This window comes from Desmodus rotundus, chromosome 6 (genome assembly GCF_022682495.2).
Source record: "Desmodus rotundus isolate HL8 chromosome 6, HLdesRot8A.1, whole genome shotgun sequence".
Lineage (NCBI taxonomy): Eukaryota > Metazoa > Chordata > Mammalia > Chiroptera > Phyllostomidae > Desmodus > Desmodus rotundus.
The window spans coordinates 16,976,277-16,997,342 of NC_071392.1; the positions used below are offsets into that span (position 1 = coordinate 16,976,277).

The 21,066-nt window shown below is 41.5% G+C and overlaps 2 protein-coding genes across 5 annotated transcripts in view; one reads left to right on the forward strand and one right to left on the reverse strand.

The window, feature by feature from the left end:
- ITGB8 (integrin subunit beta 8) overlaps positions 1 to 15,577 on the reverse strand; it is a 79,038-nt gene extending 63,461 nt beyond the window's left edge. The window contains exon 1 of one of the 4 annotated variants that reach the window (XM_045197302.2): positions 15,307 to 15,577. Coding sequence is in view for 1 of the 4 variants with exons in the window: in XM_024562877.3 (XP_024418645.2) it covers positions 13,769 to 13,895 (127 nt within the window). In the remaining 3 variants the exon portion in view is untranslated. Of the gene's footprint in view, positions 1 to 13,768; positions 14,383 to 15,306 lie in introns of those variants that run through there. The other 3 variants (XM_053927263.1, XM_024562877.3, XM_045197301.2) reach the window with 3 other exon arrangements.
- MACC1 (MET transcriptional regulator MACC1) overlaps positions 14,681 to 21,066 on the forward strand; it is a 175,514-nt gene continuing 169,128 nt past the window's right edge. The window contains exon 1 of the mRNA XM_053927262.2: positions 14,681 to 14,806. The gene's annotated coding sequence lies outside the window, so the exon portion shown is untranslated. The remainder of the gene's footprint in view (positions 14,807 to 21,066) is intronic.

Below are 21,066 nucleotides of genomic sequence, written 5' to 3' on the forward strand. Positions count from 1 at the left end.
ATCTGTAGTTCCAAACTCTCATCCATGTTTCTGTCTTAAATTTTCAACAATCTGCTGGAAATTCCACCAAGATTCCTGGTAGAACTTTAAAATATATAAGTGTCAAGTAAAAATTGTTCCTATCCATGAGTAGCTCTTCCTGACCTGACGGATAATGTTATTTTCCTGGTTATTCCTCCCTCTACCATAATCCTGACAACCTGCCAGTCACCAAGTCTTTTTGCTTTTCCCTAGGCATGTCTAGCATTCATCTCTCCATTAATGAACTTCCACCCTCGTTTACGAAGATATTCATCATGTGCTTATTGTAACAACTTTCTCACAGTCTCTTACCTCACTCATCTACCCCTAAGAGTCATCATATACATCAGTGCCAGATTCACTTCCTGACACATTGTCCTTAATGTATCGCATGACTGTCTTACTAAACAATCAAATAAAAAGCCTTTGATGATTTATTTCCTGCTACCTGAAGAGTAAAGTTGAAACAAATCTACCTATCTCTAACTCTGTGCTCTCTTTTACTTTCTCCTCTGATGCCCTGTGTCCTGACCGATATGTATGCCTCCTCTCTCCTGGGTATTTCCTGGGTATTTCCCTCTTTGCAATCCTTCCAGTCCTTTCAGTATGCAACTTACACACTTATCTCACATACACATTTCTGCCATCATTTCCTTCTTGTTGCCTTCAGATGTATCTGATCTCTCCACTTTTGATGTGATTCTTACATTCTGCATTGAATTACAGTTCTTTGTATGTATGTTACTTAGTTATTTGTGTTTAGTTGTGTGTTTTGCACATGTGTACATAATTTACCTATTATACATATGGAAATATATTTAGCAAGAAACAAATTCCCCAAGGAAGGAGATGATCTTAAGTAGTTTGGGAAGTCTTTGGTAAGTGCTTTCACTTCCAAAACATCTTTGGCTTGTGCTACCTTCAGGTATAACCCTCAGGTATTGTACACTTCCTCAGACAGTCAGCTTCATCATCTGGGGTCAAGGGCATCCCAAGGCATTCAAAGCAAGTCCCTCTCCCACTTGGCAGGAGATCGGGCTAAGTGACACCTGTCACACCAGAGGTAAATCAAGGCTTCTTCAAGCCTCTTCCCTTCCTTCCACAAAACAAGAACAAGCCCCCTCACCATCTCCTCACCACTCAGAGCCTCACTACTATATCTGCCGGAGTACACAGAGACCGACCTCCCTTATCCACATTTGCTTCCTTCCCTCCTAGAAGGCTAAGACTCGCTGACGCCCCTCCTTTTCCCACATGCTCTAATCCCTATATGGCTCTACAGGATCTACTCTCTCCCTATCCAAACCCCTTTACAACCCTCACCTTGTGCTCTCCCAAATCCATAGTCCATTTCCAGAAGAAGTCCCTGTACCAATTTTCCACTAATTTTCCCATTCCTTCTGCTCTATGAAACCTGGCTTCCCCCTGAGGATGGGGCTTCCCTTGCTGACCTCATGAATAATGGCTGATGTTTTTCCCACAACTGTCAGGACGACGGGCCTGCAGGCAGATAGCGGCCCTCCTTAGTCCTCATTGCCACTTCCAGGGTATTCCCCATCCCAACTTTCATACTCTGTACTTGGATTATGTCACCCAGAACCCTGAGTTATTGCAGGCATTTGCTGACCCCAGGCTGATGTCTTCTCATTTCGTGAGGGTTCTGACTACTTGCTTATTACATTCTCCAACAGTACTCCTATTTCAGTTCTTGGAAATTCCAGCACATATGCAGGTCATCTTTGCAATACCTAGATGCCTCACTTCCTTGTTCTCCAATTACTTTGTCTTCCACTCTGATTTAACTACTTGGTTCCATGGCCATATCTTTAGACCTTGTAATTACCAGTAACTACAACCTCTCTACAATCTCAATTTCCCGTATCATCCTCTCTGACCACCACCTCCTGTCTTTCAATCTAACTCACTCCCCGTAGGATGTCGACACCAACAACCTGCCACCTCCAGTCCTCCCATCCTCCCACCTGTTTCCCATCTCTTACATCCCTTGATGTATTCTGTTTTCTTTCTTTTTAAAAAAAATACTTTATTTATTTTTAGAGAGACAGGAAGGAAAGGAGAAAGAGGAGAGAAACACGGATGTGTTAAGGTGCATCAATCAGTTGCCTCTCATGTGCCCCCCAACTGGGGACCTGGCCTGCAACCCAGGCATGTGCCCTGCTTGGGAATTGAACTGGTGACCTTTTAATTAACAGTCTGGTGCTCAGTCCACTGAGCCACACCAGCCAGGGCAGTATTCTCTGTTTTCTTGACTCCTTCTCCAATTATCCACAAGGCTAATGCTGTCACTGCCTTCAAAACTTTGCTCAAACATCCCCTTTCTTAATTCGATCAGTCCCATCTAATGCATTTAAAACAGCAACTTCCACCTACCCCCCCATCCTTCTCTACTGTTTTCCATAGCAGTTATCACTTTCTAACCTACTACATAATTACTAATAATCATGTTTACTTTTTGTTTTTTGTTTTTTTTTAGGATTTTATTTATTTATTTTTAGAGAGAGGCTTAGAGGGAGAGAGAGGGGGAGGGAAACATCTCTGTGGAGAGACACATCCATCAGTTGCCCTTCTCACACCCCCAGCTGGGGACCTGGGCCGCTGCAGCCCAGGCGTGTATCCCGATCGGGTATTGAACCAGTGATCTTTCGATTTGTGAGACAATGCCCAACCCACTAAGCCACACCAGTCAGGGCATGTCTACTTTTAATTTTATGTCTCCCGCCTCCAAAATGTAAGACTCGTGAGGACAAGGTTTTTTGTCTTTTGTTTCCTAAGGCCTTTTACATTACATACCTTAAACAGTGTTTTTCATGGTTATTGATGAAAAATCTCTGTTAAATGACTAGCAATTATTGGAGTTTAGCTAAAGTTGTAGAATATATTGGATTATAATAAATGCCAAAATCTTCCTTTAAAGTGTTATGTCATTGAGGTAGATGCTGTCCTGTTCATATTTCCCTCCAGGTTTAGGGACTTGGCTCACATACCACATTCTAATGGGAGAAGGCAAACCATAGACAAAATAAATAGAATGTAGACAAATTCTATTTGCTATACATCCTGTTTATTTTGTCTGTGGGCTGCCTTCTCCCAGGAGAACGTAAACTGCATGAGGGCAGATGTTTCTGTTGGTTTTGGCTACTGCCCTATTCCCAGGGCTTACAGCAGTATCTGGCACTTTGTAGAGACTCGGGGCACATTTGTTGAATGAGAAGGTGAACGCATGTCTCCTCTGCATTGACCAACATGTCCCATGTGCTCTCTGTCTCTGACCTGATGCGTTCACTTCTGTGTCACTCAGGTAGCTTTCCTTCTCTCAGTCAACTCTGGAACTTAGCTCAGGATGCCTCCTCCTGAGAGGGAAACTTTATTCTGTTACTGCACGTACCCTCTCTGCCCATGATCCTCTGCTCCCCAGCATTCACACATAACACTCTTTGATATCTCTACTAAACTCATTTGATAAATGAACACTTACACTCTGTTCTTCCCCTCTTTACACACTCATTTAACAGTTTCTGCTAGTAGCTGAAAACAACGCAATTAATCATGTGTACTGCTGGGGTACAGGATACAGAACCTGGATTTTGCTTTATGTTGATGCATTTTATGACAGCCTCTAGGAATACATTCTACCGAAGAAGGTGAACCATATGTATAGTAAAATCTAAGTAAATGGAACCTTCAGTTAGTCAAGCTCCACGCAGTAATTCTTTGCAAAAGCAGAGGAAATATTAAAACTAAGTGTTAATATTTAGAGGAGACGTCAAGGTTCTGCCTTGGTGTCAGGACACGTCTGACCTACAGCGTGTCTGAAGCCCTGCAGCACTGGGGGCGCAGACCACCCACATCAGCCTCACATCACTCTCCTGTGCTATGTACTCACACGGGTCCCCACGCTCAGCTACCCCGTCTGCACGATATCTTCTCCTCTGTTCCCACCGCCGCTAGTACAAGCCAAATGCACTGAGTAGGTGCTCAAGAAAGACCTTTTGATTTACTGATTGAATGATAACTGTGAGGCATTCCTCAACTCTCAAAGACTGAAGATGTACTTACCACGACAAGAAATTTTATAAATACATCTTTACAAAAGATTTTCAAAAGGAAGAGCCAAAATATGAATGATCGTGAATTTAATTAACTGAAATACCATCATTCTTGTGCACTCTGAGTAACCAGGGTTGTACTATAACCCCTTTTCACATTTTCATGTGTGCTCTGTTAGATTCTTATAAGATTTCTTGATTACAAAGAAGAGGATGGGCAAAGATTAGGTCAAAAAAGGAAAGGACATTATCCTCTGGGAATAAAAAGCAGAAAATTCCACTTCTTAAGGGATTGGGAATTGTAATGACTTGGATGGCATTGATCCATCCACGAATTGTTGGTAGTTATTTAATACCTGCTATAACCATGGTACTATGCAGGGTATTGAAAATAGGGTACCTGTCTTGTGAAGCTTATAGAATAGCATCAAACACAGACATATGACAGAACCTTAACAAATGTGCTACCAAAAGGACCAAGCAGGGCACTATGGCAGCAGATGACAGGAGGATGTCACCTCAAGGAGAGACAGGGAGGGTCGATGAAAACTTGACGAATTTGCCAGGTCCTTTTATTACGTGATTACCTCTCTGTTCTGTCTGGCTCACAAATGTATGCTGTCTGTTAGAAGTCACACAGTATTGTTGTTAGGTTGCTATTGAGAGTCAGCCCTTTTCGCTGGATCCCTAAAATCTGGCAAAACAGCAGCAATCCACTCAGAGAAATGAAATCATCCCCCAACATCCAACACCCCAGGTCTAATCTTTGATACCTGAACCCCTCTGTTTCCTACTCAGCTTCTCCTTGTACCTCCGATCTCTTTTGCCTTCCCACACCTAATCACCCTTTCTAGGTTCAACCTCTACACTTCTGCTAAAGATTCCCAAGTTGCCTTTTTAAAAAATATACAATTAAGTGTAATTATATCTTAGTGGGAAAGGAGCTATTCCCTCGCTGTGACTGAGGCTTACAGAGTGCCGCCCTACCCTGTCAGACCTACGTTACAGAGCCATTGGGTATCAGTCATGGTCAGTTTATCTACCCCTTCTTCCAAATGAATGACAGCCAGACTCCAAACTCTGTTCTAGGTTTCTGTGCTCTCACCTGTGGCCTTACCTCCTGACCAACTCCAAAACACCCAGGTTTCCACCACACTTCACCTTTTCACACCAACAATTTAGGAAGGGAATGAATGAGAGGACTTTTTCCGAATATGCCATGGGTATATAAGTTACTGGTAATATCCTCTCAGATTCTGGAATTCCTTGCCAGTTTCCCAGTGTCCATGTGGTATCTGCTATGATCTTCTGGAGAGAGGGGGTCACTGTATATCTGTGCAACATCCAGCCTTATTTTACCAACTCATTTGGACCATCCTGGGCCATTTACTGTATAGAACCCTCAGAGCCCTAGGAAAATGAGTTTGTGCTATCATGGGTGAAGTTCTTAGGAACCCAAATTCCTTTATATATTGGAGTGCCACTATACTGGAGGGAGGCGGGCTTCTAAAGTTTGTGTAAGACCAAATTTCTGGGGATTTTCTGGGTGTTTAGTTCCCTTCTTGTCAATAAGGACCCCTAACAAATATCCTAAAGTGGACTGACCAGTGGCTAGGTTCTTACTATTATGGCAGCTCTACAGAACTTGAAGGCCCAGCTTTGGTGGAGTCCTCAGGAGCTTCAATTCTTTAACACAGAGCTGCAAGCACCTAATTTGGTCAAAAGGTCAAGAAAACCCTGGTTCCATAACATGGGGTTTCTTATTTAAAAAATAAGCCTATGCTGAAGGTAAGTAGTGTGTAACATCCAGCGATAGTTCTGACCAAACATTTCTGTGCTGCCAAGTAATTCAGTCAGAAGTAGCACTGTTACTACTAAGGTGATTAAGTTTCTTTTTTAAACTTCAAAATCAAGTACATTTCTGGGAGGCTTTGTCCAAAAAGCCTTGATATCTGAATTTTCATAATGCCCATAAATCAGTTTCTACTCCAACAAGTTTATCACCCAATCCTCTAGTCTGCCATGCCGTTCTCAGAGAGTAGTGACCTCTGGCATCAATGCTGTGCTGACCTCCAAGTAGCCAATGGTCAGCCCAGGGCATATATATCAACACTGACAGGGTGCCCTGGACTTTATTCTCCAACTGTTCTCAGCTGCCCGCAGTAAAGCACAGGTACATGCTCAGCAATGCCCTCACCTTCTCCCACCTCATCTCAGGTCCATCCGATGTCACTAAGCATCATGTGGCCTGGGATTCTTTAAGAGGCATTAAACATGCTACATCCTCTGAATTAAGGACTAGTGCTAATGACATTTAGTCCTCCTATTTCCATTACCAACCTCAGAGGTCAGACACTGTGATTCTGTACATTGGCCCTCACCTTAGTGCTCTGGTTCTCCACGGCTGTTGTTGAAACACTCACCGAAGGGACCTTTAGAACCAAAATTCAGGATGCCTGAAACTGAGTCCCTTCTTGAGTGTCTTTGTCAGTGTTACCGTCTTCCAGATAAATTCTCTTAGAACTTGAGCCCAGTGTATCATTTCCAGAGAGTTTTCTTTTGTAAATTATGGTCTACATGTGTTCAATTCACCATAAAAATCCAAACCAAATGCACAAAAAGGCAACAGAGCAATACCTTGGGAGGTGTGCCTTGTACTAAGAAAGAAACCGGCTAGATCATTTTTCTGCAAATAATACAATTCTGCTACAATGAGTTCTTTGTTTCCAACCAGAACAGCCAGTTCCGCAGCAATTCCTGCACACCCTTGAACTTCCCCGTACGCCTTGTTCTACTGCAGTTAATGAATACCTAGGCATAGCCAACCTGGCCTCCTTACCCAGCTCAAGCAGGCGATTAGGAAAGACATTCTCTAGTTTGGCACCCTTTAAGGTACCTCCTATAAATGTAGTTTTGTAGAATTCTGAATTTTTCTTTTAATAATTTTTTTCATTTGACCTCATAATGTTCTAAAGTTCCATTGAAGCTTAGTGGTAATACCTCATTCCATAAGGATGAAACTTTTCACCAAGCTCCTTTTCTACCCAGCATCTGTAACAGTTTCTAGGGAATTGTACTAAGTATATGGCCCTCACCAAAATCAGAAAAAATGTCTCGTACCGGGGAAAATGTGGCTAATTCCAAGGATAGGACCCTGGTACTTCATGTACATGTGGAACAACTTCCTCAACTCTGGCTGCATTTGCACATCACAAGTTAACTTTTTTCCCAAATATCAATTTTTTATTCTAAAAGAAACTGGGTCCAAAATCATGCAAAACATTAAAACATTCCTGGCAAAAGGCCGCTGCACATCTTACATACTTAATAAAGACCTATTTGGCACGTTTCTTCAGAGCTGATAGATGTCTCCTCTTCATCCTCCTGTCTTCCTTACTAGCCTGTCCCTCCACTTCAAATGCGGTCTCTTCCAAGGGTTTTTGGCTTGAACGAGCCTTTGGCAGCTACTTTGGTTCCGTTCTCTGAATTACCTGGGGACTGTGATTTTTTGGAGGCCATTCTCTAGACTAATCAAACTGTACCAGTACTGATCTGGAATGGCAACAGCCCCCGTTTGTTTGTTGCCCGTCTTTGACAAATGTAACAGTATTTGTTCATTAAAACAAAAGAAAACAAAACAACAAAAACACCTGGGAAAGAGAGATAACATCTCCAAAATGACTAGAGTCATGAAGATTGGCTTACTGATAAGGTCAGCATGGAAGGCCACTCTTTAAGACCTTATATGCTATCTTAAAATAGGAACTTTTGATACTTAGAATATTAGCATTGAAAATAAAAGCATATTTAAAAAATAATTTTAAGAGTATATGTCCAATAAGACAATGTTCTAATTTTAATTTAATGATCTTATTCTTATTTCCTAAACTAAATTTTAGTTGGGAAACTTTTAAAGTAACTCAAGAAAAGATAAATTTAATGTATTTTAAGTATTAGTAGTTTCCTAGCAAAAATTGATCCCATTAGTTTTGTTAATCTGTATGACTGTTTTAATTACATTATTAAATCCCAATGGAAATGATTTTGACTTTCATTGCATTTTCTTTGATATGCAAATTATGACAATTTACTGTGAAAACAAAAAGCAGGTCACATTAAGATTGGCTTTTAAATTGAAAAATAGTCCTTTCAGTCCTTGAAGTTGTTAAGGCAGTGTTTTTTCTACACATTCACTTATTTATAGATATTCAGCATATGCCAGCTGAATAATTCAACCAAATTTGGCTAATTCATGTCAGTAAAATGTCCTTTTCTGTGACATGTTTTAAGTTAATAAGATACAAAGAAATAAAGCTACATCTATAATGTGCATATACTAGACTCTCTGACACCATTTGAAAGAAACTACAGTTGAGTGTAATCTGTATACATCTTAGAATTTAACAAAAAGCTTTTAGTTACTAACATATAAAAGTACCTTGACGTGAGGTAGTTCTCTATGCAATGACCTCTGGTGCTTTCATTGTGTGTCAACACCCCTCCCATTAACATTTGAATTAATAGGCAAGTCTGTCCCTAACTTTTTCAGGAACAAAATAAAGGGTACAAATGGCAGTGGGCATAACAAGACTAAATATTTACAACTCGGGCTAAGAAACCATCAAGTAAAGTAAGCTCTCTTTTCCTAACTTGATAAATACACATTTATAAAGTCCCAGAAGGCTGGGTCTGAATTTAGAATTTCGCACGCTTTAGATTTCTAGTTGAGAACTTGGCAGTGTTCAAGGGGTTGCTCCTCCAATCCTTGATCTGCCCTGCTTCTCTCTCACTTGCAGCTTTATTCTGTATTGAAAGTGGCCTACCACTTACCCGCATGGCCACTCCAGCCTGCATGGCCAAGCTCTGTATACCTCCCCTTTCCTAGGGTTTGGCGAATGGGTGTGGCACAGTCATCCTACAGGATGGCCCTGAAAGCGGTTTGGGGCTATTTGGGTGGAGAATTCTGGAGATGATCTAGAAGAAGTCTGAAAACTCTGGAGAGGCATGGCTCCTGGATTCATTGCCTGCGGGGAGGGCCAGAGCAGGGTAGGAACGTCTCCACCCCTGAAAGACGTGACAGTGACTGAAAGTTCAGAGTCACACCCACAGAGGTCTGAACCCTGGTTCCATTACTTATTAGCTAAGACATCTTGAAGAAGTTATTCAATGTCTCTTTACTTCACTTACTTACCTCTAAAATGGGAATATGTACCTCAGAGGTTGTGGGTATTAAAGGATTTACTTTCATATTATAAGTCCAGAAGGGTGTCTGGCATATAGCCAATATGTCAGAAATATGAACTATTGTTATTCTTTTAACTCCAGAACCCAGAACAGTGCCTGACATGAGGCTGTAGGTGCTTTAAGAAGCTTTGAATGAATAATAATTAAATGGTTTAGAATAGTTTGTCTTTCTATTACCTTCCTTGGTGTTTGGTTAGAAGTGACTACAAATTCCAGTTTGCATAGCCTAAATAGAAATCAGTTTTAAAATATATATTGAGGTAAAAGATCAGGATTACTTTTTATACTTAATTAGCAATTAAAATAATTATCGCAGAACTTTTGAAAGCAAACAACTTTATAAAAAGTAGATTAAAAACTAGAAAGCCTCTATTTTGATCTTTGCTAATGATTGGCCTAGAAGGTCAAGAGCCAGCTTTCTAGGGGGGACTAAGAAGGCAGAAACAAGTGTCGTATAGTGTTAAACCTTTTAGAGTAGAACTGCCTGTTAAAGGAAACTGTATGTCTTAAAGTGTGAATTCTAGTGAGAATTAGAGAAACTGAGAGATCAAGGAGGCTGCCAGAGTGTTACCCCGAACTACTGGAACACTGGCTTATCACTTACTCACATGAAGGAGCGTATACACGGAGCAAGCTTGAGGGAGAGAATTGGAAGTTTGTTTCTGAATACATTAGGGTAATTTTGCCTTTAGACATCAGTGGAAACGGTGAACAGGTAGTCTGCACTACCGTCTGGAGATCAGACTGGAGTTGTCACCATAGAAATGGTACTTAAGATCCAACACTGGATCAGTCCACCTAAGAACTTAGTATATAGCCAGAAGAGGAAGTCTGAGGACCAAGTAAGTCCTGAGCCACGCATACATTTGGAGGTTGAGACATGAAGAACTGACATCAGAGATGGAGAAGGAGCTTAAACTAAGAGAATGTGGGTCCAGGAACTAATGAAAGAAGCGTTTTGAAGAGGGGAGTGGTCAACAGTGTCACATTACTGGACAGATAATCGGTAAAGCAGAATGAAGACTATGAATTGGCCGTGGGATTTGGCAATAGGGAGGTCATTGTGATTTTAACAGAGTAATATACTTGTAGAGGTGATAAAGAAAGCCCAACTGCAATGGATTCAAAAAAGTAGGTAAGGAGAATTGGAGATAGCAAGTTTGGACTACTCAAGAATTTTGGCTACGAAGGAGAGTGAAAAATAAAAGAGGGATATTAAAGCATGTATGGATATGCATATGTTGTAAGTGATCCTGTAGAGAAGAGAAAACCTGATGATTCAAGAGACAGAGGTACCAATCCTTCCAACAAACTCAAAACAAGGTATACTTGCCGGATTCCATTGGCATAAAGCAACATTTGTCTGGGGAAATAGACTTATCCATGTTATTTTTTCTTTCTTCATATACATGCATACCAAAAAGTTGTTACATAGCATATTTTTAAGAATAACGTTTTTAATGGACCCATAATAGAAAAGTAAATGGTTGAAATGGTCTTTGCTTGCCTTCCTCACTTCCGCATTCTTCCTGTGAAAGATAATGAACATTCTTGTGGCCCTAAATTCCAGCTAAAAAATTTCATGTTCTGGGATTAATGAGTGTGTTACTCCTCCTGTAATATTTTGATTTACTGAAATATTTAGGATGAAAGTATATGAGAGATTTGCTTCAAAATAATTTAGCTGGGGAAAAGAGATGAACTCTTTTTTCCCATGAAACTGAAGTGACGGGTGTATGGCAATTCCTTATACCATTCTCTCTGCTCCTGCATGCGATTCAGAATTTCCATAATATCAAGTTAAAAATTAAAAGAAACATAGTGTCAATGTCATGCTTAATTCAAAGATATCCGTTTCAGATAATTTGGTAATAGGTGAATATTTGAGGCACAGGAATTTTTCTGGCATTTTCAAATCTTATCAGTTACTTCGCCTTTATGTACAGCACAAACTTGTTTTTTAATCAGAAAGTGTCTCAGTTGCTTGGAGATAGACTTAATTTGAATGCTTAGTGTGCAAATAATTTGGAAGACTGAATTTTCAAAATAAAGATGTGGTTTTCTTAAATATCCTCTCACTTTAGGTAACCATAAAAAACCCCAAGAACACTTACATTATGAAATAGGTTCTGAGGTAAAGTAATAAGACAGTTAAAAAGCAATGGTAATCACTTGGTTGTTATTTAAAATAATAAATAATTGATTATGCACAGAGGGTGAAATTACATTGCAGTAATAGTAACCATGTTTTAAATTTTTCTGAAATGTGTCACTCTTATATTGCTGTTATTTCTAAAACTCAGCTAAATGAGATTTTTAACCTTTTGAAACTAACAAATATAGAAATAACAGTGTTGCTATGTTAAGTCTTCAAATATTAACCACTAGGTATTCTTTAGTGTTTTCCAGTTACTCATTAACCATTCTTTAGTGTTATTGTTACCCTAATTGTGGGTAAATTCCACCAGGAAAATTTGAATAACAAACTCCAATAAATTTTCTAGATCAGAAGAATATTCAGGTTTTATTAGTATTAACCCTCTTGCTCACAATATATTCATTAAAAAAAAAAGTCCATTATGCATTTGGGAACTATAAATGCCACTTCAAAAATCAAACCCAAAGTTACATTGCTGTGCAGTTTCTGGTTTCTTTTGTATGGCTTTAATGCCCTCAACATTTCCTTGGTGTAAACTACCGAGGAAGGGAACAAGATTTCCTTTGTAACTGATACCTAAATTTCTATTCTGCTTTAAGCGTCTAATTTGCACTGTGAAGACATATAATTTGAGACTTGTAGCTATATCACGAAAGTACAACAGTTTATGCTGATCTCTAATTTTCTGCGTTGTGCTGGCTGTAATTTAAATTTTTTGCATGTTTTTAACTGCACTGCAAACCAGTATACATGAGAAACCTTTGTATATTGACAGAGACTGGGAAAAGGATGCCTTGTTCTGATTTCAGATGAGCATTCCCTTTTCACAACTGCAGGTGCAAGGGAGCCCATTCATAATATTTGCTCAAGTCTGTTATAGTTGCTGGCTGGAAATACAGTGCTATCACATGAGAACTTGACTAATCTTTATAAGCACAATGAATATTCAAAAATTATTACTATTATTAGCAAATTCTAGAGGCAAGTAGGACTCTTTCCATGCCTATGTTTTGAGGACATAATACATGCTGTTTGGATCATTGTACTATTATGTGTGTATGTGTTTACCGAATCTAGAAAAATACTTTGCCACTTATTAACACAGGATGGAATTATGCTCAGTGGAAAATCTGCTGTAACAAATGCATGTTCCACTTAAAAGATAATTGATAATGAATGTTACTCTTTCCTTTGCCTTAAGTTTCACTTATTTTTAAATCAACACATAAAGCCAAAAAAATAACCACAAGATAAAAATTTACTCTAATTGCTCTCATTTCACATAAATGGGTAAATCTCATTTTGAAACAAATATTAGATAACTATATATGCAAAAAATAAGTAAAGTAGCTGGATGTTTCCATTATAAACCCTTATGTATAAGGTAATGACTTGACCATTTTAATTAGCTTCAGGCAGAAACCTGTCACAGCAGTTCAAAGCATCGCAGAAAATTGTAGTCTACAAAAACAATTATAACTCTCCTTCACCAGGAGAGGTAAGAGAAAGATTCTAATAGAACTTAAGGGCTGGATATCCAAACACAGATAAAGTCAATTAAAAAATAAACTGGCAACAATCATTGCATTGGTAAAAATACGTAAGTGTTTGGCGAATGTGTAAAACAGTAAGAACTTATCCCAAATTGAGTTATTAGTTACTGTATGTTTTTACTGTTTGCTAGTAACCCAGTAGTATCACCTTACATTTGCATATAATTGAAAAGTGCCAACACACTTTTGCAACTGAAATTCATTCAGGCTAATCACTGTAATAGAAGAAACTTGTATGCCGCCATCCTTTTCTTCCATGGCCTCAGAAGCGGAAGACACCAATTTATCCTCAGCCTTGAATCAAATGCAAGCTAGTGGTTAGCTCCATATACTAGAAAGATGGGGGTCATCTTGAAGGATGCCTTCAAGGGGGATGCCTTCAAAGATGGGGCAGAACCCCTAAACTTGCTTCTGTAAATACGATCGCCCACCCTTCCGAACGTCCATTCTATTACCGCTTCCCCAGCACCCACGAGTCACACACTGTATCACCACTTATAATTATCGCTGTCACTCCAGGGCGGAAATGCTTGACACCTGGCCTCCCTCAGCTCACATGTAATGGGGGACGCTGCCACACACCGCCCCCTTCTGAAATTCTAAGGGTAGAATGGAGGGAGGCTGACACCGGGCCACTTACCTGGCCGGGATGCTGCTCTACGTGACAGCCCAAGACCTTTGAGTTAGAGAAGAAAACAAAAGAAAAAAGAAAAAGAAAAACTTACCACTTTGGCCCAGTCCAAGAACAACTGAAAACACCCAGGCCGCCCGGAGAAATGGGGCAGGACCTGGCCGGCAGTTTTGCAGGCAGACAAATGCGGCAGTAAAAAAAGCCAGGGCCGAGCAGCACATAATGCAGAGCAGCCCGCAACGCGCCCGCCTGGGTGCTATCCGGCTGCGCGCTCGCGCCTCCCAGGCGCACGTCGGCGCGGGCGGACCGAGTGTCGCTAGGACGTTTCAAGCAGGCCCCGCAGGCGGACCCCGTGGCTCGGAAAAAGCGGTGCAGGTACGCTGGCCTGGGCACCGCTAGGCATTTCAGGGCCCCAGCGGCCCTCCCAGCTCCGCACGGCGGGTCTCGAAATCTCAGCGAGAAGCACCTCCTCCTACGGCCAATGGCCCGGGGCGGCGACGCGAGCGGGGCTCCGCAGCCCGCTCCGGGACAAAGAAAAGAGCTTTTGTTTCTCTCCAGCCGACGGGAATTCTGCTGCATAAATCAGCTTAGCGAAGAGCCAAACACAATCAAACCCAAACAAAGCCCGAAGCTGGGGGGAAAAACCAGCCTAATGTACATTCACTGGGTGATGCTGCACTTGTGGGAGGGGACGCCGGTGAGACCGAAGGGAAAAAAAAGTCGATGGCGCATCAATCAGCACCAGTTTCTTCCACAGGTGGGCAGGGAACCAACTCCACTTAGTTGAAGCTTTGCAGCCCGGTTAGCTGAACAGCGGGCAGAGTCGAAGCAGTAGCGTCCTGGCTGGCGAGGAAGAAAGCTCTGGGTGCCAGCAGCCAGGGGAGGCAGCTCCGGGAGCGCCCTAGAAGCCCGTGCCGGCGCTGGCGGATACAGAGCAAGGCATCGCAGCTTGGCCAGGAGTGGAGCGCACCGCCGCGAGCAAGGGAGGTTCCGCGGGGGTGCAGAAGTCCGGCCTCGCGGGGCGGGAGCTTCGTGCCCTGGTTCTTTTGGTCCCAGAGTGCAGTTCAGGCGTTCGGCAGTCCAGAGCCCGGGCTGCTAGCGCGCTCTGGGGCGCACCCCGGGAGTAAGCGAGGTAGGCGAGTTGGGGGGGGGGGGCGGGGAGGTGTGGTCCTGCCCGGGCCCCCGAGTGAGGGGTTGGGGCGGGGGGACTCCCAATGTGCTGATAGTTAGGCGCACTCAGGGCCATGTGTTGCTAGGAAACAGCCCCACGCTACGGAGCGCCTCGCCTCGGCAGCCTCAGCAACAGCAAAAGCTCGGAGTAGCGTGGGCGGGACATTGATGAGGCATGAAGTCACTGCGGCCCACACTCGTTCTTTGTTTTGCTCACTCCAGCTCCTTTTCTCCCCGTTGGCTCCGATGGTTGCCATTCCCGTAGTTCACAAGATCTCTTGATGCGTACCGGCGCAACAGGAATGGCACTACTTGTCCCCTTTCTCTCTCCCCCCCCCCCCCGAATTCTTGAACCCCAGCGCTCGCCTGCGGGTGTAGAGACTCGCTCAGCACGAGTGGCAGCTGCGCGCATACCCCAGCCTCTCACCGGGCTCTACCAGTTCTTTGTTTGGAGATACTCACTGCTCAGCAGCTGCCGTATGCAAAGCGGAGTCCCGGAGCCTCTTCCCACCTCCGACACCCTCTGTCCCTCGGGTGCGCACTGCCCACGTCGCTTGCAGAGTTAGGAGCTCACCCTTTGCCCCACCCCAAGACTGTCCGGTGTCTCCCCAGCACTTGGAGAGTTGGGCCAGTCCGCAGGGGCTGTACTCGGAACTGCAGGCCGAAATTTCTCTCGGCTCCTGCTCTTGGAGGGAGCATGGACCTTGGGCTGGACAGCCCTGCTCTTTACAGGGTTTTTGGAGTGGGTCTTTTGACCTTAATCGTCACCTTCCCAATAAACGGAACAAAGAAGTTACAAAGGGCGGCGAAACGGGACAGAGAAGCTAGAAAAGGAGGTGAGAGAGCATTTCTGCCTGCTTGCAAATCAGAAATTTAGGTGCAAGCAGGGAGCGGGTGTTTTGCTGGGCAACTGTCAGGGAAGCCGCGCACCTCCTTGGGTCCCGTCACCACCAGGCTAAGCCGAGGGAGAAAACCCAGCTCCCTCGGATTGAAAACAAGGCTCTGTTTTCAATCTGAAACACAGAGTGATGCTTCTCTTTTTCCTCCAGGGGCAGGAGCGGTTCGCCCTGGTGTAATCCGACCTCTCGTTTTCCACTAGCAGCCTCCTCTTACAGGCATCAGATCAGTCTAGCCAGGTCAAGGTGAAATATGCGGGAGTTTCCCTCCTTACTTGCTTGAGAGTTTCCATCTCCGTATTTGGAGTAAAAAGAACAAGTAGGAGGCTTTCTCTCTCTCTCTTTTTTTCTTTCTGTTTTCTAATTGTTAACGACTGGGTGGAAAGTACCTGATTAATAAACCACAACATTGAAAACTCCCCCTTTTCAGGTGTGGACTGTACATTGAAGCCCACAGAATTAGCTAAGCAAACCAGGAACCCACTTGGAAAATGACAAGTGCCCTGGATCTACAAAGCAGGGTTTTTTTTTTGTTGTTTGTTTGTTTTGTTTTGTTTTGTTTTGTTTAAACCAACTGAATGATCCAAACCTGAAAAACCAGTGCTTATAAACACAATTCCACTACAGGCAAGGTCCTGTAACTATGTAGAATGAAATCCCGCTCAGCTTCATTATTTATTTTCTTTCCTTGGTTCCAAGCTTGAACTATAGTTTTGCTTTTCGTGATCTTAAAGGAAAGGCCTGAAAAGTGGCTGGATGGGAATGGGGACTTGAAATTTGAACACAAAATGAGCATATTCAGACTCTTAATCAGTACTCTCCAGTGGTGTAGCATGCATACGAGTATCCTGCGGAGATTATTTCACAGCCCAAAGGAATGCAGCCACCCCTGAGACAGTGCAATGCTGTAATAAAAAAAGTCAGTTCGTAATCCCTATAAGAGTGTGTGTAAGTGCACTCTCTACTGTAAAGAAAGACTTGCACATTCTGTTTTGTGAAGCCCAGGCAAATATATTTCAGGATGCCACTTTTATGGAGTTGTTGAAGAGTAAACACAGTGCCATTTATCACCACTTCCCAGTTACAAAGAGGTTATAATTCTGGTTATCAAAATAAATACAACAAAATATCCCAGCTGTGAGACTGTGATCCTTGTAAGTTATTTACAAACAAGTTATCTGTATATTTTGACCTATAAAGATAAAAGTGAATTCTCTTGAACCCTGCAAATCATCTGTAGCGTTTTCTTACAGTGAATATAATCAGCAGCCTGGGAACAAAAAAAGTTTCCTTATTTCCAATAAGTGTCACTGTTCACCACATGACACTCATTCCTTTTCCCGGAAGAAAACGTACAGCTTATTGTGCAGGAATGTGGCATGATCTTCCTCATTTACCTGAAGAATTCTTTTTATTTTTTTTTTACCTGAAGAATTCTAACAGAAAAAAATGTTCCAGATTAATTCCTGTGTTTATCATGTTCTGCTGGTTTACTTTGAAATTTTTGAACACTAATTTTTCATCATTTGTGGTAATAAGAGCAAGTGAAATTCACAGATAGTGTGAAAATAACATCTCAGCTATTCATTCTAGCCTTACTATCATCAGATTCTTTTAGTTGGTAAAAAGTCATAAAATTAGATGAATTAAGTTTTTTTCCTGGTTCTTTAACTTTGTTTTCTCACTAACTGTTGATGGTGAGAAACGAGTAAGCTATAGATGGAGTGCCGTGTGTATTCAGTCTTTTAACAGGATTTTGTCTAAATCATTGACCTCATAGTTACAGCTAAAACCATATTTACATTTTATATAACAGATGATCCTCAAATTATGATAGGGTGACATCCTGATAAAACCATCATAAATTGAAAAATGCATTTCATACACCTACTGAACATTATAGCTTAGTCTAGCATACTCAGAACACTTACAGTAGCATACAGTTGGGCAAAATCACCTAACACAGCGAATGCACTGTAGAGGACTGGTTGTTTGCCCTTGCGACCCCATGGCTGATCCCAGGCTGTGGCTGGCTGTGGCTGGCTGCCGCTGGCCAGCATCACGAGCGTACATACCGCATATCCCTAGCCAAGGAAAGATCGAAATTAGAAATTCCAAGTATGGTTTCTACTGGATTCACACTGCTTTCACATCATTGTAAAGTTAAAAAATTGTAAGTCACACCATTGTAAGTTGGGACCGCCTGTATCAAAAGTGGGTATTAGAGTTAGTATCTAAAAGGTTATTTAATAGGCTTTAAGCAGATCTTGTCACAAGTTGTCTATAAGGTTGCTTCATCAACAGCTCTTAAGAGATGATCCAGCCCAGCCAGTGGGATGTATTCCTTTGACTATGACTTCAAGCTTCTTCCAATGATAAAGCACAGAAGCAAACTACTGAAAGTTACTTTTCACCAAAATATTACATAAGTTAGTGTTCCTCATACTGTGGACTGACACTGTCTCCAATATAATCACTTGCAGAGTGATTCCTTAGGTGTATTCCAGGAGGTTCTGAATTCATAGATCTGGTGTGGTGCCAAGCAATATGCATTATTATGAATTCTCAGATGGTTCGTTATGTGCTGAGGTTTAATAACCCCTACCATAATGGATCAATACAGAGATTCCTCAAAGGCCTCATGCGTGATTATTGACAAACTCCAGTATCAGATGTAAAATCAAAGAAAAATGAAATGCTTGAGTCACTGTTTCTTCCCAAGTTATCCTGTGGATGATTAACTCTATGAGATGTTATTGCTTTAAGCCACAAGACTTCCATAATTAAGTATGGGAAATACTGGGTTAAAGTTAAGTTAAATTCTTTACTGGAGGATTTTCCAGAAACTTGAGTAGGCCAAAGCACACTGGATTCTCCAAAGAAGAACCCTTTATTTGGGGAACATTTCACAGGCTAATTTTCCAGAAAGCACACTGATGAAACTTCATCCTACTTCACAAATGTGGAAACTGAGAACCAGATTAGTGAGGAGACTGGCCTCACTTCAAGAGAATCACTGAGCAGGCAAGAATCAAAGCTCTGATTCTTCTCTACCACCTCATATCAATGATAACTTTTGGTTTCAAGTAACAGTCAGACTGTGGCTGCCATGTAAAAAAAAAAAAGAAAGAAGGAAAAATTATTGGAAGGAAATTGGGAGTTTATAGATCAGCAGGGGGCTGAGAAACCAGGATTGAATGGGGCAGAAATCAAGGGAGGAGATAAAAGCAGTGTTAGTAAGTAGCCTGGTAACAAGAATGCTTTCTGATCATCCCTTCATTTCTGGAGAACTCGTTCAAGATTCAGAATCTTGGTTGGGAATATCTAATTTTCAGAACTTTTTACACATATCAGTCCCCCTGGCTTTCTGAAGGGAGGAGTGGCTCTTGCCTTTGGCTTTCTCAGTGGAAAATCTAAAACTGTTGCCCAACAAGATGAAGGGAGCTCTGCAAAGTGACAAACATTCATTACTCACATATCCTGATTTCCACATGCTACAGCTTTTCATTACAGTTGGATTTTGGGTAATGATGCAGCTTTAATTAGCTACCCTGCTCACTAACCAATGCCTTGGTTGGCAGTATTAGTTATCTTCACAGATACTTTTGAATGAAACATTTTACTTGTGTATAGTTTCATCCTAGCTTCCCTCCATAGCATGCAGCAAACTAATGTTTGTTTAGCCTTTAACTAATTATCAGAACGATTATAGAGATGTGGTGTTAGAATTAAATTTTTAGGTTTGTGAAATTCTTTACTGACCAAGTCTGCAGCCGATGCTCAGTGCTGACTTCCTGTGCCCTTCCAAGCGCTCTGCTTCATTCCACCCAGCCAGACATACTGGGGAATGAAACTTGGCAACTAAGGACTGACCTGATGGGAAGTGATGGATAAAGACCCTAGCTCTCTTGCTCCTTGTACAGAATCCCTTTGGGCCTTGTGTTCTTCACTAGTGCTTCTCAAACTATTGTTAGACCAGTTTTTTTTTTAAATTTTTTATTGTTATTCAATTACAGTTGTATGCCTTTTTTCCCCATCCCTCCACCCCACCCCAGCTGAACCCACCTCCCTCCCCCACCTCCACCCTCCCCCTTGGCTTTGTCCATGTGTCCTTTATAGTAGTTCCTGTAATCCCCTCTTCCCACTGTCCCCCCCCCCCCATGGTATATTTACACAATGGAATTCTACGCAGCAGAGAGACCAGTTTTTTTTTTTAATTTCAATCCATCATGGATTGGCACTTTAAAACTGAGTTATTAAAAAAATAGTGTCATAAAAGTATCAAATTGTTATAAAAGTTTCTAAATACTTACTTTTACTTTCTATACATTCTTTATACTGAACCAGTGTCAAACAGTTCAAGGACAGGTGCTAACACACACCACATTCTGAGTAATATTGAGCACTTTTGCCTCAGGTTCCCTAAAGGAGTAAGTGCAGTTGCCCACAGTGATAAGTGTATTCAAACATACCCTTCACCTCCCTCATTTCCCATCTGCTTCCTGGTATTTCCTTGTCTCAGTGCCCTGGGGGAACCTAAACTAAAATAAGTAATTAATGAGCCCAGAAAGTACTCTCTTTTTGTCCTTTATGTGTGAATTCAAATTTTATTCTTGTCTAGTTGTAAGTCAACCTGCAGAATAAAAAGCACTAAGGCTTTGGAATCTCAAAAATACTGTTTAAATCTGCTACTTAGTAGCTGTAGAACCACAGGCAAGTTATCTAACTTTCCTGCACCTCATTTTATTTGTCTATGTAATGCTGAAATTGATAATGTGTGATAATGATGTGTCACTGTAGGTTCATTCAGTGTTACAAGTGTACTGTTTGTATGGCATGTTGACAGTGGGAGACCCTGTGTGTGGGGAGGGGTAAAAGGCATATGGGAATTCTCTGCACTTTCCATGCAATTTTGCTGGGAACCTTAAACTACCCTAAAAAAAAGAATCTATAAAACACACACACACAGCTACCAAATAAGATTATTGTGAGAATCAAAGTAGAGGTCATGAATGAAACATTTTAGAATTCACCATATACTATCCCAAGGGTTTTTGCAATGCTAATTTAGATTATTTAAATTTCACAATATAAACACCATTGAAAATGCATAAATGCTTATTTCAAGATTTCCATATTGTCATAAAAATAACATCAAATATGTTTGCTTTGCTTTATACATAACTTTCCTTTTCTGGTAACTATACAATTCTTTACCCACATTAATAGATATAGTGAGCATGTCTTTATATAGAAGCCTGTGATGCTGGCATTCTTTATGGCAGTCTAGTTTTATATATCTGTAATCAAACAAACTTGTCCCAGT